General features: G+C 33.5%; 3 protein-coding genes and 1 long non-coding RNA gene across 4 annotated transcripts; 2 read left to right on the top strand and 2 right to left on the bottom strand.

The window, feature by feature from the left end:
• Positions 1-407: 407 nt before the first annotated feature.
• On the bottom strand, positions 408-2701 carry LOC130993311 (uncharacterized). The gene is made up of 3 exons (XR_009091626.1): positions 2543-2701; positions 1207-1264; positions 408-735 (listed from the first exon to the last, which is right to left on the bottom strand). It is a non-coding gene; the product is annotated as an uncharacterized LOC130993311 (long non-coding RNA).
• A 4252-nt stretch (positions 2702-6953) lies between these two features.
• Positions 6954-9917, top strand: LOC130993944 (uncharacterized). Its single transcript, XM_057918981.1, has 3 exons — positions 6954-7924; positions 7995-8096; positions 9912-9917. The coding sequence occupies exons 1-3, from the start codon at positions 7070-7072 to the stop codon at positions 9915-9917; spliced, it is 963 nt and encodes a 320-aa protein (XP_057774964.1). The 5' UTR covers positions 6954-7069.
• A 3355-nt stretch (positions 9918-13272) lies between these two features.
• LOC130993304 (caffeic acid 3-O-methyltransferase 1-like) lies at positions 13273-18623 on the top strand. Its single transcript, XM_057918141.1, has 4 exons — positions 13273-13696; positions 15750-16060; positions 16946-17010; positions 18132-18623. Exons 1-4 carry the CDS (start codon positions 13326-13328, stop codon positions 18429-18431), a joined length of 1047 nt encoding a protein of 348 aa, XP_057774124.1. The 5' UTR covers positions 13273-13325; the 3' UTR covers positions 18432-18623.
• A 1973-nt stretch (positions 18624-20596) lies between these two features.
• LOC130993301 (uncharacterized) lies at positions 20597-23026 on the bottom strand. Its single transcript, XM_057918139.1, has 2 exons — positions 22840-23026; positions 20597-22327 (listed from the first exon to the last, which is right to left on the bottom strand). Exon 2 carries the CDS (start codon positions 22323-22325, stop codon positions 20799-20801), a length of 1527 nt encoding a protein of 508 aa, XP_057774122.1. The 5' UTR covers positions 22326-22327; positions 22840-23026; the 3' UTR covers positions 20597-20798.
• Positions 23027-24850: the final 1824 nt, after the last annotated feature.

Here is a 24850-nt window from a genome sequence, read left to right as displayed (position 1 = left end):
ATCCAATCTATCCCCTAAAATATTTTCGAACAAGGTTTTGCATGCGAAAGCCTTTGTTCAAACATATAATGAACAAGCTCGTCGCCACAGATAATTTTTTTTCAACAACACCCTGATGCAGCTGGTCGTCTTGGTATATCTCCAATTCAAAAATGTACTGCAGCTATGAGAGTGTTGGCATGTTGTCCCGATTTGCATGACGAATACTTATGAATGAGCGCCCAAGTCATTCATAAATCAGTCATCAAATTTGTTGAATGTGTCATTTTCAATTTCGGAGCTGAGTACCTTAGAAAACCCACTGAAGAAGATATGGCAGCTCTTCTTCACATCGGATGTCACAGCCCGGCCTAAGCTAATAACAATTAAGCCGGAGAAAATGTGACTAGGGAAACTAAGTAAGAAAATGAAAAATAAAAGAGGTTTCAATAAAAATAATTATCCTGCTTAAACAATACCATAATATGGTAATCATAAACAATCACTTTTAAAACTCATGAGTAGACAACTTACAATACACAATGACAAGTTGTCTAACTTTCAAGTGGCATAATTCTCAAAGCTATTGATTTAAAATCTGTCAACACATCAATAAAGTAGAATATACTAAGTGTTGCAGCATAATAACTCATGTGGATTACATGTATGAAGACATGGAATCCTGAGCCTGTTTTATACATATACATCAAAGAATATGCTCTGCTCGCTTCCATCTGCACCACATCACAGCTTAACCTGCATATTTAGAAAACATATGCAGGGCTAAGTACTAAAAAACACTCAATGGTTACATGCCGAAATATCTTTAAACTTGCTCTTAGAGCTATATATTGAACTTGCCATCTCAAGCATCACACATGAGTGTTATTTAAATAACTTGTGCATGCAAAACTGTAAAACTTCTCTATAATCATCATATACGTCTGCAGACAATTAACATGTATGTATCATATCTACGCGTCATATAACTCTGAGTGTTGAGAAGTAGGCCTCCTTCTCAAACACGATGACAAGTTAACTCAAAGGTTTACTGTCAACTCTGTGTACACAAATCCTGACTCGCTCAGGACCCGAATTCGTTCTTTTATGTAGATGGTATCATACAAATCTCAAATATTGGCAAGTCAATAATTTGAAAATAAATGCATACACTCAAACTTTATATAATAAAGTATGCATCTTTGTTTCTTAAGTTAGTAAGCCCACCTGATATACTTAATGAAGTAGAAGTCCTTGCTTGTTCACTTTATGTTGCCACTCGAACCTTCATTATAATGAGGTTCCCGATGTAAGATTGGATATATAGACAAGAAATAACTAGAAAATAATTCATGATTGAAACTTCTATCTCTTGAAGCTTTAGGGTTGCATCCACTAATCTGAGTATTCTACTTTTATGGACTTAATTAACTAAAAGCAAACAGTAGCATCATATCTCTTGTTGAGGAAGCTTAAGAGTAACTAATCCATTCCATATAGATTAGTTTATAGATTAATAACTAAAACACCAATCATTTAGCATGGTTCTCTTCATAACTTGCTCAAGTAAGGAAATCTCAAATATGTAATCATATATGAATCCCAACTTTGAAATATCATATAAAATCAAGCTATTCAAAGAAAAATGCCTGATTTACCTTTTTAGAAAGCATTTAAAGTCTATTTTTAATGAAAAACTTACAAAAATACAATATCTCAAGTGTATAAGAAATTATCTCACAAAAGGCAGAATCTGTCACAGAACCTTGCTGCTTCGCACACTACTTTTAAGAAAATTGTTTGACCTATCTAGAGGTCTCAAATTCAGTTGAAATTTTGCAGAGATCTAATACTCATAACGAAATTATCACTGTAAAAATTTCAAGTCATCTGGACTATGGGAACATTATCAAAATCATCCCGCAAGATACTGTCCTGTCAAGCCAAAAACTGACAGCAATGTCCCCTTGCTTCAACTTAACATACAACTCATATATCTGCCAAATAAGGTTGTAGGAGCTCAATTACATCATCTTAATACATACTAAAATGGTTTAACATAAAACTTAACTCATGTTTAACACACCAACATATAATAACATGCTTGACGTCCCCCAATTTCTATCATATAATCTCATTTTACAATCTCAAGAGTACAATTATACAAGCTTCAAATATATATCATATATGGCTATCTTACATCAAGAATTCTCAAATCCACTTAAACTAACATAATCAATCTCACAAACTATGTGATGTAAACTCATAATTTGTTCATATATAAAAACACATATATGAACTCAATTATTTAAGAACATAATCATAACTCTCAAACTAAAACCTAGGGTTCAAACTAACTTGAGCAAAACTAAAATCAAGTGAGAATCAATACAATTAACCACCATAATCATGCTTAGGAACATCAAAAACGTAATATATCTCAATATTAAAACCATACTTCAACTCTAGTATGAAATCCCCAAATTTTTGAAAAAGAAGATGAATATGGTGGAGAAATTCTCAATTTCGATTGTAAAGGTTGCTTGGTAATAAAGACTCATACCTCAATATGTGTTCTTGAATAAATTCTTGTGTGATCGAAGTGATTCTTTAGCTTGAGAGGCAAAAATGGAGGTTACGAAAATAAGGGGGAAGAGACACGGTACTTTGGGGTAGAAATAAAGAAGAACTGGGTTGTCTTGCCATGTAAGCTTAATCTCATAAAAATCCACTAATATTTAATAATATAACATTACCTATTAGTGAGACCTATAAAATTGCTTTTAGGCAAATAGCACTTTCACAGATAATGTAATACTCCATTTATAACAATTTCATAATAGAATCAAGTTGATAGAATTTAAATCTATCAACTCAAACGTAAACTGTGATAAAACTCAAATAAATTCTTATAATAAAATGAGATTTTCATTCCTAAAATTAGAAAATGAATCCGTTAACATAAAATTCTTGCTATTTAAGATATAATCTCAATAATTAAGAAATAATAGACAAACTGCGAATAGGGAAATATGTCAAGTATAAGTTATAAATACATAAAGAAATGAAAACAAGTTTCCAAGAACAAGAAAGACTCAAATTTCAAGTCATCCAACATGTAACACTCACTACAAGCTTCCCACGCCTAGGAAACAATCGAATCACGCGATTCTCCTATTGCATTATTGGATATGAAAAAATATCTAGAACGCCAACTCTTGGCGCTATCCGGAAGAGATAGCACAAGCGGACGATTTGCCTTAAACTGGTATCGAACATCATCGGTTCTATGCATCTCCAAACTGTAAGCCTACAAAACTTCAGAAAAACTGAAGTGAACACCCCTTTGTTCTCTAAAAACCTGAATAGCCGTGAGAATGCGCCACACGTTCGGAACTAATTGACTCGGAGCAATGCGATAGTAAGTGTAAGCCTCAAACACTAGTCGAGGAAGAGGAAAGCGGACACCCATCTGAAGGAAACACTCATACATGACCGTCCATCTTGGATAAAACTAATCGGGCCTTTCCAAATCAGATGGAGCAGCCAGATTAGCACAAGGAAGAATATCATAAGCAACACGGAATTCATCCAACTTGTCGAATGTGATTACAGATTTCGGGCTCCTATCTCCCAACTTGTATGCGGCCTTCAAGCGGTCCAGAATAATTTTCACCAATCTCGGAATCAAACACAACCATACAACGCCTGGCCCGGGACATATTCCTTCTCACGCCATTCATAGAATCTACACAGCTTGTGTCATCGGCCGACGATCTAGAATTTTCACTACTCGACCCACTCGACACAAAAGAGGCAGACATGTCCAAATACCTAAACAAATAAATTGCTAAGTAATACAAAGTGCAACAAAGCGAAGATGAAAACGATATTTAGACGACTTGTAGTTGACAAAACCATTGCACATAATAGTGTTAGAATCATAAATGAGATAAAGATTTGATACTCACGCACACGTTGGAGGGAGACGGCAATATTCTAGCATTGAATAATTATGAAATGCTCCGGAAATTCCCCCGATTTCACGATAATTAATTCTACAAGAGAAGTCAATGAAAACAAACTCTAGATTTTATCGCCACCTAAAGCTTTGAATTTATGTGTCTTATGCAAAATTATATTTTCAACTTGATAGAGAAAGAAACAAGCCGTCAATACTCTCACTATTCTTGCTAAATCAGCACAACATTGTTCCACTCTTCAAGTGCTCACTTACACAATTAGGAAGAATATTCCCAAAAATCAACTATCAACGCGACATGAGCAAATAGGGAGGAATCATTGAATCCTTACAGTTAATACATATTTGAAGAAAGAAAAATGTCTCAATTATAACTCTAATATTTTACCAGCTGGAACAACCAGGCTGGATTTCACAATATACCAGCTTGGAAGACAAGTTGTTTGAATATATATATATATATATATATATAGGAGCGCGCTCCAGTGAGACCCCCTATTTTTCGTGTAACATGAGAACAATGAATAAGACATAATAATACTAATGAACAATATGTATATACTGATGAAAAATAAAATTTAAAAAATTGGTAATGAATAAGACATATGTACTGATGAACAAGGCAGTATATACTGATGAACAATGCAGTATATACTGATGAATAACAAAATTTAAAATATTTTGCTCCCTCCAGGATTCGAACCTTGCGAAAAAAAATCTCCCTCCAGATATAATATTAGCCATAGAATTGATAAAATAAACGCACCAGATCGTGCCCTAGATCTCACTAAAATTAGGGGGTCTCATTGGAGCAGACCCATATATATATATATATATGGGTCCGCTCCAATGAGACCCCCTAATTTTAGTGAGATCTAGGGCACGATCTGGTGCGTTTATTTTATCAATTATATATATATATATATATATAGGGAGAGGTTCAGGAAAGAACCATAAATAAAAGAAGACCGGAGAACCATTTTCAACCATTCGATCATCAAGATCTACGGTGGATGCATCATCTTGTTGGATGAATGCAGATCCTGGGTTCGAATCCTGAAGGGAGCATTTTTTTTATTTTTTTGAGTGCATTAATTTTAACAGCGGATGCATTAATTTTTACAGTGAATGCATTAGATTTGATGGTTCTCCCGTTCTCACAAATAATGTAGTTCTCTCTAGAACCACACCCTATATATATATATATATATATATATATATATATATATATATATGGTGCGGTTATAGTGAGAACCACAATTATCGTGAGAACATAAGAACCAATAAAATTACTGCATCTGCTATACAAATTAATGCATCCGCTATCAAATTTAATGCATCCGAAAAAAATAATTTTTTTGCTCCCTTCAGAATTCGAACCCAGCACCTGCATTCATCCACCAAGATGATGCATCCACCGTAGATCTTGATGATCGAATGGCTTAAAATGGTTCTCCGTTCTTATTTTATTAGTGGTTCTTATTTGAACCTCTCCCTATATATATATATATATATATATATATATATATATATATATATATATATATATATATATAGGGTTAGCTTCTATAGCAAAGCTCCCCTTATAGTTAGAATTGAGAAGGAATGCAAGCCGCTGATTCCAACTTAATCAACGTACCAGATCTAATCTAATCATCAGCCTTAATAATTAAATTAAAGTATGAAAATATCAGATGGGATCCTCTGTCCCACAATATTGTGCGTACCACGTGTACCACTCTTCATTTCTTTATTTTATAAATTTTTTTTTATAAAAATAAAAATTATTATTATATTATAAACTCTAATTAGTATTTATTATTGAAAAATTAAAATTTAAAAAATTATATACCCTAACTTTGAATTAGTGAACCCAAATAATCTATTATTGATTCAAATAAATATAAAAAAATAATTATAAACCCTAATGGATGAGTGAACCCTTGTTAATTATCTTTATATTATATAAAAGCATAATAAATTAAAATTGAATAAAAATAATTTAAAAATATAAAGAAATGAAGAGTGGTACAAGTGGTACACACTATATTTTGGGACAGAGGATCCCATTTGTGAAAATATGATATATACGCCTAAAGGTTAAAAATGTCAAAGTGGGTTTGTTACATTAATTGGTATCCAAATCAAATCCCTGTTTTTTCTCACATTTCTCGAAGATGAAGAACAAACAACATTTCAACGAAATTGATACAAATTACGTTTCAGAAGGGTTAGTTTGCGGGTTTCTATTTCATCTTCCCATTTTCTTCGACTTCTATCATAATCGATCGACAAAAAGGAAGAGGTAATTTTTCCGGTTAAAAAATTTTCAATCGTAATATATGTTTAATTTAATTTCGTTTTTGTTAATATATTTTTGCAATTGCGAAAATCGCTAATCTGGTATACTCCCTATTTATAAATCTATTGTATTATTTTTTTTCTTTTCGATCGTGGCATTCGCTAGAGATAAAATAATGGGCTAAGGTGCAGATTAGTCCCTGAACTCGACCCCCCTAGAGCGTTTACCCCCCATTCTCGGTCAAGGCGCGTTGACCTCCCTGAACTCCAGAGATAAGGGTGCAACTTAATCCACACACTTAACGGGCGTGAAACGCTGTTTCTTAATAAAAAATGCGGGCCCCACATCCAACTAAAATGCGCGGGTTTCATAAGAACAGCAGAATGTGAAGAGTTTTCTTCACATTCGAAAACTCTAACTTTGTTCTCCTTCAATCTGACAAGGGACTGGCGATTCTTGGCGAAATTCTTCACAGCAATCCATTGTTCTCCTTCATATATCGAAAATAGGTAAGTGATGGCTAAACTTGACAGTGTGTTTGTCTTTTTTACAGAGCATGCAATGCAATATGCAATAATATGATTTTCGTTTCTTTATGGTTTTTTGTTTCCTTAAATGGTTATACGGAGCATGCAATGTTGAATCTAAGTTGTTTTTTCTTCTTCTTTGCGTTATTGTGCAGCATGTCAGACCCTGTTGTTTCGTTTATTTTCAATTGGTGGGGTATTTGGAAAAAAAATGATGAAAATGGTGAATGGATGTATGATGGTTATAATCATAAGGAAATAAAAGACACATAGAAAAGTATGACTCTAGATAGAATCATTGGTGAATTTGAGGAATGTTATGGTTCTAAACCTAAGGCAGCCTGGAGCTCCTATCCGGTGGAATATAAGTTGAACCTTGCAAAAATCTCAGCTATCAACAAGAAGGCTGCTCAAGATCTGCTTCAGTACCCTCCTGAGAACTGGTGCAGAGCTTTTCAAAGCTCTAGGTGTTCAACATACATGGTGGACAACAATATCAGTGAGTCCTTTAATGCAAGTATTTCAGATGCTAGACATAAGCCAATAATATCTATGCTAGAAGATATTAGGGTAATAGTTATGTCTAGAGTAAGGGATAGGAAGGTAATGGTCAATCATTGGAAAACTGAATGGTGTCCCAATGCCATTAAATTGTTTGAGGCAAATAAGACTGCATCTATGGAGTGTACTGTATTGTGGAATGGGGATTATGGCTATGAAGTGAGTGATGGTGAGGACAAACACATAGTGTTTGTAGATACCATAAAATGTACATGCAGGTTGTGGGAGTTAAGTGGTGTACCCTGCCCTCATGCAATTGCCGCATTCTACTCAAGCTCACTGGATCCTCTCTCTGTCATGAGCCACTGGTTTCATAAGGATATGTACAACAAATCCTATGAACATACCATTCAACCAGTGCCTGGTAAAAAGTTTTGGGATGTCAAGTTCAAAGATGCCATTGAGCCTCCACCTGTGGAGAAGAAGATTGGAAGGCCGAAGAAGAACAGAGTGAGAGCTCCAAATGAGCCCAGGCTAAAGCATAAGCTTTCAAGAAAGGGAAAGACTCAGCATTGCAGTGTATGTAGAAGTGCAACCCACAAGAAAGACTCATGCCCTCAAAGGCCTAAAGAGGTACCTCATATTAAGCTTCTGCAGTATATTTTCCTATTTCACATACTTACTTTGTATTTCATGAATGTAGTTATGCAACAAATCAGGGGCTTCTACTTCTACAAATACCAGAAAGAAGATGAGTGGAGTAGGGCTTTATGTCAACATTGAAAGTGGAAAACAGATCCTTAATGTAATTTTCAATATACATTACTTTATAATAATGAAAGTTGGGCTTTATTATAATAATGTTAAACTAACTATATATTGTATTGGTTGCACAACCCGGAGGATCACAATCAATGGTGATAGATGAAGGTACACCAAGGGAGTCAGACCCAAACACCAGATACCCCATACCTAATGAAGCAAAGCTAAGGAGGGATAAGAGGAAGAGAGGAGAAAGCACCTCAACAATGAAGGAGGATAAACATCAAAAGAAACCATTCAAAGCACCAAGAAGAAAGAAAGAACCTGTGGATAAAGAACCGGTTCTTAGAAGAAGTCCTAGAGGCAAAAATGTCATTTCAACTCTTGGATCCACAACCACCAGTTGAAGAAAAGGCATTTTTGCTTTGGATTTTGCTAGTTTTTGGATCAGAACATGTTTATATTAATGTTAGATAAAGTATTTTGTGTTTTACAACTGTTATGGTGATGAAACAATTTGTGGATCTTGCACCTCATTTTTTGCTTATGAATTTCTGCATTCAAAACTCAATGCTTATGCTGTCAAGTTTTTTCATATTATCTTCATTCCAGAAATTATTTTTGAACGTTTCAGATTACTTATTTTTGGCTTATGTAACTCATTCAACAAACACAAGTTACATTCCAGATAATTTAGATCAAATTGGAAGATTGAACAAAAGATAACCTTCATTCATTCATTTGAAACAAAAGCAAGATACATCAACTAAGGAATACCTACTTTCAAGCTATAAGAAGCTTCATCATCACAAACCAAGATATAATCAAAACAGTTACAAGAAATCGGCTTTTCCTTCTAACAACCCTTGACTCTTTTTTACAAGCTTCAATTTCAGTCCAAAGATGAGTAATTTCTGCTTCAAAATCAGTGGGTGGAGTCGAATTTCCATGCATCTTCACAAGGTTCATGTTTTCACTCTTCAAATAGTTAATAACTTCCCTAGCTCTCTCTGACATTGGCTCATCATACCAATCAAAAAAACCACAATTTTGGGTCTGCAAAAGGTATGCATCAGTGTTTTTTCCATCAATATACCACAACCAAACGAGTTATGGAAAAAATTAATGTACCTTCCAATTTCTACACCCATAGAACCTTCTCCCCGGATTTTCGTTCGTCCATGAAGTCATTCTCGTAGCTTTCAACTTCTTGCTTCCAAATTTGCAATAACAATACCTCACCTCAGTTTCGTTCTCCATCTGCCGAAGACCGTGCGACGAACAAGACCCGAAACCCGAGTTCGAACTCATGATAAAGTTCGAATACTAGTATCATGAAGAAACCCTAACCTAATTCCCCCTGAATTCGTTCATCTCTCTCAATTTCTGGAAGACACATTCTTAAATTAGGGTTCTTGCTATTTGAACTCTCAATTCTAATTTCATTCCCGTTGCAAATCGTTGGGGCCCGCACTTTTAATCAATAATAATAAAAAAAAAGAAACGGCGTTTCACGTTGGATGTGAAACCGTTAAGTGTGTGGATTAAGTTGCACCATTATCTCTGGAGTTCAGGGAGGTCAACGCGCTTTGACCGAAAATGGGGGGTAAACGCTCTAGGGGGGTCGAGTTCAGGGACTAATCTGCACCTTAGCCCTAAAATAATTGCTGTGAACACCAACTTTCGTCTTCCCCATAGCTTTTTGTTGATTATTAATAGATTTGTTGGGGAGAATTCTTGTTTTAATTTCAGAGCAAAATATCGAGACTCCTACATGTGTTGATATATTGAAATTAGATTTTGGATATTTTCATTGAACATATACTTAAAATGTTATCATTCACATATTATTTGGCAGGTGTGAGTGATATTGACAAAGCGATTACTATTCAAGGTAAGATGAAAATGTGTTTTTGATTGTGATTGAACTAACCTATATGTATTAACTAAACATCCGAGTGAATGTAGATTCTGCAATGGAGTGTTTTATTTCCCCTTAAAAGAAGCGAACAAAGGTTATTCATACACGTCTATCGTACAGTGACAAAGGTATGATCCATTTATTGGTTCGTCGTAGTTGCCCCAAACTCTGCTATTTAATGTTTCGTATTATTTGATAATGTGTTTAAGCTGACTAACATTTTTGATCATATCAACAGGAAAATCGAAAGACATAATGGCACCAACTATTATTGGACCATCTTCTGCCGGTCCTAAACTTAGCTTAGTTAGATGTAAATTAATTTCGTTATTTTGATTGTCATTTTATCTTATTTAGTATTTATGAGGCTTGCAAAATATAGCTTCTCAATATAACCCTTCTCTCTCTCTCTCTCTCTCTCTCTCTCTCTCTCTCTCTCTCTCTCTCTCTCTCTCTATATATATATATATATATATATATATATATATATATATATATATATTTATAATTTTCAAAATGACTATTTTGCCCCTCCATGTTTTTTGCCTTAGAAGGATTTGGAAGGTCTTGGGAGGCTACTGCCACATGGCGCGCTCTTAGTGAGCCACGTAGCCCCATTGTGTAATCCAAATTTGGACCTATATACTATGCGGGGAGTGGATACTACATGATCTCACCCACACACACACACACACACACACACACACATATATATATATATATATATATAAGTACACTTCTTAAGATATAAAATAAGTACAATTTATAAAATATGTACACTTCTTAAGTACACTTCTTAGTGGAGGGCTAAAATAAGTACACTTCTTAAGATATAAAATAAGAATTATTTTCTGCCCTTAGATCATCAAGATCTACGGTTGATTCGTAACCATGTTGGATGGATTCATAGTCCTGAGTTCGAATCCCAAAAATAGCAAAAATTTAATTTTCACAATTCATATCTTTATGCAACAAATTTATACGTGTTCTACATAAAATTCATACATTGAAACTGTTCTTATTTTTTATTTTAAAATGTGTTCTCACGGTAGCCCACCCCTATATATATATATAAGAAAAAAGAGTCTCTAACAGTAATTTTTTTCCACCAAGTTACTCTCTCTTCTCTTACCGTTTTTCTCTCGATTCCCTTATTATTGTGACATTATCTTTAACTTGGTGTCAAAATCATAAAAAATAAATTTAAAACGAATAAGTTGATAAAAAAAATTAAAATATTTTATTTTCTCTCTTCATTAATTTTTAAAACTTTACTTAATTGAAATTTTAAATTTTTTTTCGCTCTCCTTTATTTTAATGTTGAAAATACAATTTTTTTTTCTCTCTTTGTTTTCTTTTCTATATTAGTATTTGTTTTGTTAGATACCAATTTTTTTATTTTTTTATTTATATATCTTTTAACATTAATAGTATTAATGCAATTAACAGGAATGAGATTATATTCATTCATTTTAGGATTCATTATTTTTTTAAAATAAAATTTGGAAAAGTAGAATTTGCATTAATGTTAATATAAATTTGTAGTTATATTTGAATTATTTATTCATTTATTTATATAAACAAACTTGTTGTTATGATTTTATTTAAATTTAATTTTAGATTGACATTTATATATATATATATATATATATATTAAAGTGAAATATGATTTACATTTACTTTTTTAGTTTTTAAATTTTCAATGACATGTTAAATTTTAATATATAGTATAATAATTATTTTACCGTGAGTTACACGCTTTTAATAAATGTTAGTTGAGTGTGTTATGAGTTGAAGAATGGCCAACTTTTTATTGTAGTGTTATTGATAGCGAGAAAAAAAAAGTAGTAAGAGATTTGTTGGTGAGCAATGTGTGATAAATTTGTAAATAGATTGATAAAGTAGTGTTAAGAAATAAGTAGTTTATGGTGGGGTAGTGTCCAAAAATGACAATAAACCACTCTTGTGAGACATTCCAAAATAAAAAGAATTGCAACTCATGGAATAGATGGAATATAAAATAACTGTATATTATAAAATATGTATTTGTACATGCAACAATTGATTTATATATGAAAAATTTCTCAAATTGTGTTACTATTATCATAATTCTACCTTTTTCTTTATAATTTAATTATTACTCCATCCGTCCCAACTTTTAGTATCCAACTTTCATTTTTTTGTCGTCTCATATTTTAGTATCCATTTCTATTTTTAGTAAAAGTAAGTGAGACCATTGTTCAATTTTAATTATTTTAACACTCTCATAAAAGGCGAGACCCTTATTTGACTCACAACACACTCAATTACTTTATTAAAACTCGTGTCATTTTCAAATAGATACTAAAAGTTGGGACAGAGGGAGTAGTATATAATATTTATTAAATTTAATATTATACTTATTAGATTGATAGTATTGCATTACTTCAATTAAAATAATGGAGTAGTCATTATTTATTATTAATAGATTGAACTCATAAATAAAGATATTTTTATATAAATTTTTAAAAAATTATAAAATATATCTTAACTCGTATATTCTCCGAAAAACGTAGTAGTTACTTATAATTTATAAATAACCCACTTTAATTTTGTAATCGAGGTTAGTAGCTAGGATACAATAGTATTAAATTTGTTTGGCAATTGGCAGCTGTATAGTATATAACCTATCTCTGGAGTTGCGGCCAAACTTATGGCTACGCTTAATTTAAGCTAGTGTAGTAGAGTTATTATTATTATTATTATTATTATTATTATTATTATTATTATTATTATTATTATTATTATTATTATTATTATTATTATTATTATTATTATTATTATTATTATTATTATTATTATTATTATTATTATATAAGTAGGATGGAACCAGATAGGATCCTCTGTCCCACTATTTTGTGAGTACTACTCTTAATTTATCTATTTTATAATTGTTTTTTATAAAAATAAAAAATATTATTATATTATGAACTCTAATTAATATTTATCACTAAAAATTAAAATTTTAAAATATTATATATACCCTAACTTTGAATTAATGAACCCAAATAATCAATTATTAATTCAAATAAATATAAAAAATAATTATAAATTCTAATTGGATGAGTGAACCCTTGTTAATTGGAGTATCTTTTTATAATATTAAAGAATAATAAATTAAAATCAAAGCAAACATAATTAAAAATTATAATAAATTAAGAATGGTACATAGTAGTACACACAAAATAGTGGGACGGAGGATCTCATCTGAGATGGAACACACTATATATGTATATATATAGACATCAAATGAGTGGAGAAACAAGTTTAAACAATAAACAAAAAAGGTGCGGAAAATTGCAATATTTGAGAATGAAGCGTTCATCAGAGTCGAGAATGGCCATGCAACTAATTGGTGACTGTGTAGTCCCAAGGGCACTGGCAACTGCTATACAACTCGACCTGCTCGAGATTATGAAGAAAGCCGGTTCCGGCGTCTTTCTTTCGCCGCCGCAATTGGCTGCCCTAATTCCGGCCACTAACCCGGAGGCCCACCTCATGATTGACCGGATCCTCCGCCTTCTCGCCGCCGCCAACATTCTAGAGTGCAAGCGGCCCGACAGCGACGGCGACCGCTTCTATTCTTTGGCCCCAGTGTGTAAGTTTTTCACCAAGAATGAAGATGGTGTTTCCATGGCTCCTCTCTTGCTCTTGAGCCAAGACAAGGTCTTCACCGAAACATGGTATGAACCAAGTTAATCTTAAGTTATTTTAAATCTCGGCTTGATTAAACTTTATTTAAACTTGCCACCTTAACGTATAAATCAAACTTGAGCTTGATAATACTAAACTCGTTAATTAACTCAATAAGTAAAATATTCTCAAAGGGACACCAAGCGGCAAGCGCTACGTACGAACTTCTGTCTATGAACAGTAAGGTCTATGGTTCAAACCCCCCTCCCTCTCAACGAAAAAAAGTTTTAAAAAAAAAAAACTCAATAAGTAATTTAGCTTTAAATAAAATTATAACAACATAAAACTTATATTTTTATGATAAAATTGAGATCGATATATAAAAGAGAAAGAAAAAACCTAAAAAAACCCCTGAGAGCTCAGAGCACAAAGAAGCAAACTAAGGACCGAGCCTCATTAAAACCTCATCAAAGTAAACCCAAAAACATCAATAGCACAACAAAAATGGGCACCGAAATTAAGAATAAGGTGTGAAGAGTGTAAAGTGGGTAGGAATCACTTATTTTTTTATGTGTGTAGGGTGAGTAGAGACCACATACTATTTTTAGAAAGTATCATTATAAATGAGATAAACTAAAAAAGAAAGTGTGTCATTATAAGTGGGATGAAAGGAATAATTATTAGTAATTGTATTAAGTTTTTAACTAATATTTATTATATGAGAATAATAATTATATTTTGTTAATGTGAATAAAATATAGTACTAATATTTTAAGCATAGACTAACATTTAGAAAATTTGTTTAGGCTCAATCAAGTTGGTGAGCTTTTAACAATGATGGCCAGAGCACCGTCGTCTATTCTCTAATAGGCGACAGTCAATGCATCGTCATCTATTTTTGTGATAGACAACGGCCACTCGATCGGCGTCTATTCGCTGATAGAAATCAGCCTCTCCATCGTCATCTATTCGTTGTCTATTTCAAATATTACAATTTTTTCGCAATTATATTCAAATTTCCAGCTTTTTCGAATATATATTTCATTAATTTTGAAACAGGGTGTCTATATTCAAAATACACAACGTCGAGAATAACATGTCGTCTATATTAATGGTAGATGCAGTCATAGATAACATGGAAGGAAAATTGTCGTCTATGACTGAGCTATAGACAACAGTGAGACGGGCAACGTCGTCTATATTAATGGTGGATGCGGTTATAGACGACAAAAAACGAAAACCGTCATCTATGACCGCATTATAAACAACGGATAAATGAAAAACCGTTTACTATGGGTGAATAGACAGCAGGTTTTGAAATATGTCGTCTATATTCTGTTGTCTACTAGCAAATTTTTTGTAGTGATTTTTTTTAAAAAGTAATTATACCATGATATATTTTTATAATATTTTTCTACGATTACGTATATGTATTCTGAAATATATAATTAACATATTATATTGTCTCAAAATTTTCATTCTCAATATAAGTGACCAAACCCACCATTCATCCAACGATCTCCTATATATTCAATTTTGAAACCGTCTTTCACTATGTTCATGACAGAAAAAGTTATATTCACAGTTGTAGTTGTCATGACTAAAATTATTGTGAATATTTGGATATTCAATTTCTGTCTTATGGAAATGAAAGAAGCTTAAGGAGAAATGAAGATTGTACATAACAAGAAAAGTTCTTCTTTTTTATAATAAATGTTCAATAAAAAAAGTAGAGATCAATTTGTATTTCATTCTCTCTCTAATTTTCACATTAGGAAGCAAAAGCTCAAATAACATTTTTTATGTTATTTGTCTTTGCCCCATCTTTTTACATTTGGTGGAGCAATAGTCATTTTTATTTTTATGATACCATACATAAATAGAGATATATAAGGTACACAAGAAAAAATTAGGCTAGACAATTGTCCCAACTCCCATAAATATGGCTCGGCCACTAACCTTGAAATATTTAATAAACAAAGTTCGAAGTTCAATTTAATTGAATAATAAATAAATTAAACATGATAATATTATAATTCGATTCGATTACACGTATGCTCGTCATAAGTTGATGACTTACATAATTGGTTTGATTATATATAGGTATCATCTAAAAGATGCTATTGTGGAAGGAGGAAACCCATTTCACAGAGCCCATGGAATGAGTGTATTCGAATACTCTACTATAGATCCGAGATTTAATAAAATATTCGATGAAGCTATGTCGGGACATTCCAACATGTTCATGAATGAGATTCTTGAAATGTACAAAGGATTTGAGGGAGTGAAATCCTTAGTGGATGTTGGTGGCGGAATTGGATCTTCACTTAAGATCATCCTATCCAAATATCCATCTATCAAGGCCATCAATTTTGATTTGCCCCACGTCATCCAACATGCTCCATCTCATCCAGGTAATCTATATCTATACTATATTAAAAAGAAAAGACAGTTTTCAATTTCAAATTAATTTTAAATTAATTTGAAATTAATTCGAGTGGCAATTTATGAATTCAAATTTCAACATAATATATACTATATATTACTACGTTATATTAAATTATATTAATAGAGATTAGTATAAATAAATTTGCGTTTAACACAAATGTCATATTTGAGATTGATAAATATGTATCTAATAAGTTTTAAATTATTATTAATAGTTTATACTTAATGAAAATATATATTTGCAAAAAATACTCATAGAGCCATAGTTTATGAGCAGTCTCTTATAGTTCATACATAACACGATTAATGCATATCAAATTAAAGATCACGATAAAAAGCTTTAATTTAATATATGTTATACGGAGTATAAAATTTGATTTAAAATGTAAAAATTATATTTGATTAAATACTAAAATTTTAAAAAATTATCTCTCATCTCTCATCTTTTTTTGAATAAATCTATTTATCAATTCTTTTTTATTTATATTTTGATTTTCATTTTTAAACTTTTTTTTATTTTTCATAATATCCATATTTTTATAGTGATTCTTCTCTATTTCTTTTTATTATTTTCAATATCCAACTCAAATATATTATGTTAAAATTAAATTTTTATTATATTTATAAATATAATAATTGAATTATAGTATCAATTTTATATAAATATTAAAATATAAAAATATTCCCCGTACATTGCACGGGATGCAAATGCTAGTATTTATAAACAATATTCAAATTGGGGTTATTTGACTGTTATTATGTTCTGCCACAAACTTAGAAATAAATTTTCCAGTTAATAAATAATGAATTTTCCTCTAAACATATGCCATGGCAAATTAATATTCGTATAGGGGTGGAGCACGTTAGTGGAGATATGTTTGTTAGCGTGCCCAAAGGAGATGCTATTTTCATCAAGGTATATTTAGTGTGCGATTGATCAAATAAGAATCATCTTTTTTCTTTTTCTTTTGTTAATTATGAACGAAGTTGAAAGTATTGTTTCGTCCGAAACACGATATTGTACAGAATGTGTCGACAATACTCCACAAAACACAAAGGCCTCGTTTGTTTAACATGGATTCTGTCCTAGGAAAGTAATCTGATTCAAAAATATTAAATTTTTGTGTTTGGTTAAATTTTCATCAATCAAGGAAAGTAAAAACAATCCTGAAAACAAGAAAAGTATTGCAACTTTTCAGGATTCTTATTTCCTAACTTTTCTTAGGTATTCTTTTTCCTGATTTTTAGGATTCTTGTATTTTGCATTGTGATTTATTATTATTATTATTATTAATTAATTAATTAATTAAGAAATTAATTAATTAATAACTTATAAGAAGGAAATGATTTAATTATTAGAATTATGAACCATACTTTATGTCATTATTATTATTATTATTAATTAAAAACTTATTTTAAGCAAGTAGTAATTTAATTATTATAGGATTCTTGTATTTTGCATTGTGAATTATTATTATTATTATTATTATTATTATTATTATTATTATTATTATTATTATTATTATTATTATTATTATTATATGAATGCTATAATTAACATTAATAATGTACGTTGTTGTTACTAAATAAATTGATTAGAGAAAATTTTTATGCATATTAAATTATAATTTAATTCTCTTATATATTGATTAATTGCATATATTTAATGATACAAATTCAGATTTCAGAATCCTAAAAATTATTTTTTTTAGTCGGATCCTAAGAATTATTTTTGGTATTTCCAAACACAGGAAAAAGAATTTATTTGGATTCATTTTCCATGGAATCATTTTTCTACAAATAACATTCCCAATTAACATTATTTTCCAGATAAACAAACATGGACCATCTCAAAAAGAAAAGTATGAATAAAATTGATCGTGAACATCCAACGATCAAAATGTATTTGGGCATGCATATATAAGTGACTATTACTATTAGTATTTCATGAATGCAACATTGTGTAATTGTGAAATGAGGAATTTGATCGAAATCTCAAAAGTTTGATTAGTTTCATTTGTTTGGAATTTTGTATAGTGGATTTTGCATAATTGGAGCGATGCAGATTGTTTGAAAGTCCTGAAAAATTGCAAGGAAGCCCTTCCAGACAAGGGAAAAGTGATAATCGTAGAGTCCATTCTTTCGGAATTAAGCCCAAATATGGACCAATCAGCGATGACAGATTTTGCGATGGACTTGATGATGCAAAATTACTTCCCAGGTGGAAAGGAGAGGACAGAAGCGGAATTTCAAGCCTTGGCAGAAGCTTCTGGTTTCAAACAACTTCGAAAACTCTGTTGTGTTTTCAACACTTGGATCATCGAACTCTACAAATAAATTTCATATATGCACCCATGTTTTTTCTTTTTATATATGTTTGTATGGTTTGAAAAGTATCGCATAAGAGCCAAATTTGTCCCAAACACATGCCCGAATAATCATAAACCTGTTTAGAAGTTTGAACAATTTGTATGAATTTTATGTCGTTTGTTCGGAATAATTCAATATACATATGTGGTTCAGACTTCAGAGCTTCTTTTGTGAATGCAGATGATTTATATTTATTTAAATATTTAGTTTTTTTTTCTACTTGAGAGGAAAGGGGGCATGGTGGAGGTTTGAATCATATACCTCTCTGTTAATGTTCTTGAATGGTGCTCTAGAAAATAATAGATTAATTAATGAATAGCTAGTAAGTAGTAAGTAAAGCAAATCAATATAACAACTAAATTAATCACTTGGTCTAGAATAGAATCATAATCCAATATCATTTGAGAACGCGTCTTGATACAAATTCACTGAGGCGCCATAAGTTCGATAATTATTACAAATGTTTATGAAGCAACATACAATTAAAGATAAAATACCCACACGCATAAAGAAAGAACGAAAGAAAGAGAGACTGATTCTCTCTCTCTCTCTCTTGTTTGTTGATAACTTGATATATCATTTCCATGATCTGAAAGCCAAAAGCGCAGGCAACCTTTTGGAATTTTTCGAAAGCCAAAAGCCATGATATAATGGCTGAAATAAAAATTTATTAAGAGGAAGAAAAAAAAAGCAAAAACACCTAAGCACCGTTGAAAGCACAATAAAGCAACAAATTAAGGGTCGAGGCTCGTTAAAACCTTGTTAAGCAAAACCCATAAGGAAAAATCATAACAAGGAAAAAAAGCCATGATATAATGAATTACAGGTTTTTTATGATCTTCCATTTAATATGCATATTGTATATTTAATATTTTATCTAAAGTAAAATTGTGCAAAAAGAAAAAAAAAAGTTTGTGCAAAGAATAAAAAGGAAGAAATTTAAGACACTAAAAAAAATTATAAATGATGATAACCTTTTAATTGAATTTATTCACACTTTTCTATTTTTATACTTCCTCCGTCCGCAATATCGTTTCCACATTATGGCGACGCGGGTTTTAAGAAAATTGATGGATAGTAGTAGATAGTAGTGAACATTGTAGTGAGTGGAGTTTGGGTTCCACTATTATTGTGAGTGAAAGTTTGTGGACCCTACTTCTATATAATTGATATTACACGGATTCAGTTGAACCATTTCATATATGAGGATTGAATAAAATAAAAACTTATTATAAATTAAATCAGAAGTCATTTTCAATATTTAAATCTTAAAAATCTGCTTGGAATCCATCACCTTCATAAATCTTCACAGAACTTAATTAAACAACTCTCTATATGGAGACTCGATAAAAAAAATTGAAAAATCAAATGAAAAAATAAATAAAAAATTATTTTCAATGTTTAAATCGTGAAGATCTAACGTGAATAAATTTGTCACTTTGCTAAATGGATTCTGACGAGGAGTGAAGTAAGGAGATGACTGAGATAATAGCGTGTATGCTAAGGTGGCAAAAACGTTGAACAGAGGAGACGGAATGCCAACAGACTAAAGAGAAAGTCAACGATAAATCCAAGACTTGAGCAAAGTCAAATTTCAGAGGAGAAGAATACCGCTATGAGGCAGAGCAGGACAGAAGGAAGAGTTTCAAGTACTGTCGTAGACAACTCTGCCCCGATTTGGTGACGTCATCCGAATCTGACACCTCAATTCCAGCTCTGCAAGACGCATGATTTAGTTAGGAAATTATCATTTTATCCCTTTAATCTCGTATCTTATAAATAAGTGTACTTTTCCGTTCCATTTTCGTCATCATTTACACTTGTGCAGGTAATCCACTATTTACATTGAAATCCCACGTTATAATTCAACAGATTCGTAATCTCAAATTCAAACTTCTCATTCGAACCAATAAGAGAAGGGATTAAATCACATATAAACACACTTTAGTATAAAAAAATAAGAACCAATCCTCAGCCTCACTCAATCTCGTTTCATTTGGAAACGGACCACTTGTACTGAAAGAAGCTTGGGTTTTTTCACCAATTGAAATTTGAACCAAAGTGTTGATTATCTACATGATTTATTATAGTACTATGTTTTACTGAGCGTGCAAAATAGCTGAACAGAGGCATTTGCTCTTCCAAAATAAATAGCATGACATTATCATCACAAGATACTTGCAAAAACAGGTCAAAAAATCGAATGGAAGGTGCAGATTATCACTAGGCACAACCAATATGCATAAAAAAGATGAACTAGTCATAAAAGAAGAGTGACAACTGAAACACCAGCCTGCAAACACACTTCAGAATATATTAGACAGGACTCCAAAGTTATTCCACCATTTCATCCTCAGCTTCCTCATCAGCTAGATCAAGATCTGCAAGCAGCTCATCTAACGGAACAGAAGGAACATCCTCACCATCAGTCACGGAGGCCATTGATGGCTCGTATTCTTTATTGCGGTACAGGGATAGATTGAATCTCAAATCAGGATTCTCTTCAAGATCTCTCAAGAACTGTTCGTACTCCGTGTTCATCTTCTCCTCATGATCTCTAGCTCTGGTAGAATCGTCGACCTCCATGTTGAGAGACTTGAGCTTCCATGAACGAGACTTGCGCTGTCTCTGTTGGCGCTTCTCTTCATAGCTCTTTTTAATCAATATGACATCAGGGATATCACCTCTGTATTTGTCCAGTTCAAAATCATTACTATTGGCACTGTACAGGTCATAACCAAGAGCATAATCCCCACAACTCAAGAGATGCCCCAAATGTGTTCTCACAATGAACTGTCGGTCATTCTGCCCCATATCTGATACGCGTGCTACATGGGCATCAGCCAAAACATATTTTGATCCACCATTGTTCTCTTCAGAATGAACCTCCTCCATATCTAGTATTATGTATTCTGTAAGCTGTCTGCTTGATAATAAGGCCTTAAAAGATGATCTCCAATACTGCTCAGCATCCAAGAAGCATTGCCTGAGGGTCCGTGGATCTAATAGAGCTATGCTGTTGCTTACTTTAGTGCATATCACTAGTGGTCCGAGATTTCCCAAACTAACAGAGACTTTAGGTGGAAGACAAATCAGATCTTCACGACAGATAGGACTAATTTCAACAGAGAAAGTGTACTTGTAATTGTAAGTATTGCTCTTTGAGTCCTGAGACACAAGTTGCTTATCCGTACGGCTCCTAGTTGGTGCTACTTTACCAACGAACTCAACAAACTTCACGCCATGACTACGTTTACCGAAGAAGAAATCAATACCATGATCCATCTGCTTAATTCTGATGGCATCTTTAGCAGCGTCGTGCTTAAGGATGAGCTGCTCCAGGTAGAAAAAAGTGCGCCTGTGAGAAACATGCTGTCGCAATTGTACTGCAGCAACCCACTGATCTGGATTAGCCTGAACCTTCGCACAAGATTCACACAACTGATCTTGCACAACATATTCGACAGTGTAAGCTTGTTCAAGTATTGCTCCATGAAGAACCTCTTTTTGGACCTTCAACTTGATTTTAATCCTCTTGGAATGAGGTTCGGTCCAAATGAACTCTGCATGCACCATTCGAACAGTGTTCAAATTCTTCAGCCTCTTCACACAGAAGGTCAGCAGCTCTTTCGACTCAAGTTCTGCTTTGACCCAAGTCCTCGGAGGTTGCAGAAAGCAGTTACATTCAGGGCAAAAAATGATAATAACATGCTTCTGAAGGCCTTCAGTTATGTCAATTTCAGAGCGCAGGCAGTTGGCACACATATTTGCAGCATTTGGTTGCATCAATATGCCGCACTTGCAGCATAAGACGCTGCCAATAGTCTGTGGCACAGTAAACATACCCGCTCCTTGTGCCATAGCTACATAAGCAATTCACAAGATGACAAGTTAACAGATCGAAAGATGAAAGTTGATGAATCATGGCATCTGGCAAATTAAGTTTACAAGAGAAACCCTATAATAATCACTCCATAACATCAAAATCAAAGATAAACTTGAAATTAGGGTTCGCAAATGCAGTGAAGTTTACTATAACACTGTAGCTGAGGAACAAACTGTATACCGCTAAATCAGTTTATTAGCTCAAATCTTCTCGCATATAAAGCATGGTATTACAAAATTCAAGAGGTAAACATGATTGGAAGTTGAGAACCACGTTTATAATACAACTAATCACCTATGAGAATGATTATGTTCTCATGTGATGTTTTAGAAAATCAACACAAAGCTTCGACTTTAATCCGAAATAGAAGTAAATTTCTACGGCGACTCCATTTACAACAGATAACATACCAAACGAAACAAGTTAAAAAATAAATACGCAAAAATAAACAAAGAAACAGAATTCGAAAGCGAGAGAGAGAGAGAATACCAAGCTTTAGTTATGTTGTGATTGGTGCGTAGAGGAGGAAACGGACTGCAGATTTTATAGTATGATGAGAGTGAGTGAAAATGGGACGGCGTCGGAGGGCCGGCGCAAACAGAGAGAGAGAGAGACGCGGTTTAGCTTAAAAGGGCTGGTGGAGATGTATTTGTTTTTAGGTTTGGATTGGGCTGACAACTTATTCACGGCCCATCTTTTTATCACTATTTGAAGATTCTACTTATTCCTGGCCCAATTTTGTACGAGAAAGGGCATCCAGTAGTGCTACACATGACATGGGCCACCTAAACAATTACCTTATACTCCCTCCGTTCATGAAAGAACTTCCTAGGAGGGAGTGGCACGGGTTTTAAAAAAAAATATTGTTGAGTGTATTGAAAGTGGATAAAAGGTAATTGAGTGTATTGGGAGTGGTGAAAAGGTGTTATAATTAATATTGAGAATTGTGAAAAGTGAAAAGTAAGAGGATTATAAGTGGTGGGTATAGTCCATAAATAGGTAGGAAGTTCTTTTGTGGACGTCCCAAAAATGAAAGATAGGAAGTTCTTTCGTGGACGGAGGGAGTATTTTTTTTAGAATTAACAGCCAGAAAATACACCAATTATTTTCGAATTTGCATATTACACACGACCTTCAAAAATAGCTCTAGAATACACCACCTTTTAATTTAATTGTAATGTGCACATGCGTTGTGTTGACGTGGCTGTCGGGTTTTGTTGACGTGGACGACCGGCGAGGGGTAGTAATACGACGTCGTTTTGTCAAAGAGGTCGTCTGCGGCCAGAAGAAAAGTCGAAGCAGAGGTTGCCGGAAGAAGGGCCGAAGCAGATCCAAGCCCTAAAGCCCCAATTTCAGCCACCACCTCCCCTCCTCGTTTTCCCGCGCGCCAATCTAAGCCCTAAAGCCCCAATTCCAGTCACCACCTCCGCTCCTCGTTTTCCCGCCGCCAATCCAAGCCCTAAAGCCCTAGATGGTCGGAGTTGCAGGTATCAAGAGAGGTTGAGGGAGAGGGAGCGGGATAAAGAGAGAGATAGAAGACCAACATCGATTGTGAGGGAGACGAGATGAGCCGTGGAGCGAGGGCAGCAGCGTCAACTTGGATGAGGAAGACGGAGTAGGTGAGGGGGCGGGAGTTAGCGGCGTCGATGAGGAAGTCGCGGTGGCAGGGCGTCAGAGCGGGGTTGCTTCGGTAGCCTCGGATGCTCAGTGGTCAGGAGAGGAAGTCGCGGCGGTGGGGCTTTGATATTAAAGGTCGACAGAGGCGTTTTGGAACAAAATCAGAGGCCGTGTGGTGTGGTGAAGATGGTCACGAATATCCGCCACCGCTCACCTGCTGCTTCACGCCCCTTGCCCCCGCCGCTGGCTGCTGGTGTTCCAAGTGGTCACGAATCTTCGGCCACCACAACATCATCGCCGTAACACCACCACAGATCCCCAAATCCTCAGCCACCAAAAATCCTCAAATCCTCAACCACCAAAAAAAAAATCCTAGATCTGTAAATCTGCAAACCCTTGAAACCTGTTGCCGCCGAAACCCACTTTCACCGCTTTTGAAATGACGGAAATACTCTCACCGCCGCCCCAAATCTGGCAAGAGATTGAAGAAGAAAAACAAGGTCCAAGATCACATTTTTCTTTATTTTTTATTTTTTTCTTCCTATCAAAACGACGTCGTTTTGAACGCGTGGCTTGCCACCGTGTAATAAATGTCACGTGTAATGCCATGTAGTTTAAAATAGTTCCACGTTATCGCCGGTCAAACATAAGAGTGGTGGGAACTTCCGCCGGGTGCAAATTGCAACTAAATCAAAAGGTCATGTATTCTGAATCTATTTTTGAAGGTCATGTGCAATATGCAAATCCGAAAATAGTTAGTCCGGCTATTAACCCTTTTTTTTATTATAGCACTACTTTTCATGGATTTATTATCATCATTACTATATTTACACAAATATATATCTATATACTCCCTCCGTCCCTAAAATGGCTTCCTCTTTGG

This window comes from Salvia miltiorrhiza, chromosome 7, assembly GCF_028751815.1.
Source record: "Salvia miltiorrhiza cultivar Shanhuang (shh) chromosome 7, IMPLAD_Smil_shh, whole genome shotgun sequence".
In the NCBI taxonomy this organism is placed as follows: Eukaryota; Viridiplantae; Streptophyta; class Magnoliopsida; order Lamiales; family Lamiaceae; genus Salvia; species Salvia miltiorrhiza.
This window is presented reverse-complemented; position numbering and strand designations above follow the sequence as displayed.

What these genes read in the sequence shown, in the direction of transcription:
- LOC130993304 (XM_057918141.1), top strand. Translation starts at nt 13,326, where the DNA reads ATGAAGCGTTCATCAGAGTCGAGAATGGCCATGCAACTAATTGGTGAC. An exon ending in ACATGCTCCATCTCATCCAG is followed by an intron (nt 16,061 to 16,945) that starts GTAATCTATATC and finishes ATATTCGTATAG; the next exon opens with GGGTGGAGCACGTTAGTGGA. An exon ending in GAGATGCTATTTTCATCAAG is followed by an intron (nt 17,011 to 18,131) that starts GTATATTTAGTG and finishes AATTTTGTATAG; the next exon opens with TGGATTTTGCATAATTGGAG.
- LOC130993301 (XM_057918139.1), bottom strand. Translation starts at nt 22,325, where the DNA reads ATGGCACAAGGAGCGGGTATGTTTACTGTGCCACAGACTATTGGCAGC.
- LOC130993944 (XM_057918981.1), top strand. Translation starts at nt 7,070, where the DNA reads ATGACTCTAGATAGAATCATTGGTGAATTTGAGGAATGTTATGGTTCT. An exon ending in GCCCTCAAAGGCCTAAAGAG is followed by an intron (nt 7,925 to 7,994) that starts GTACCTCATATT and finishes TCATGAATGTAG; the next exon opens with TTATGCAACAAATCAGGGGC.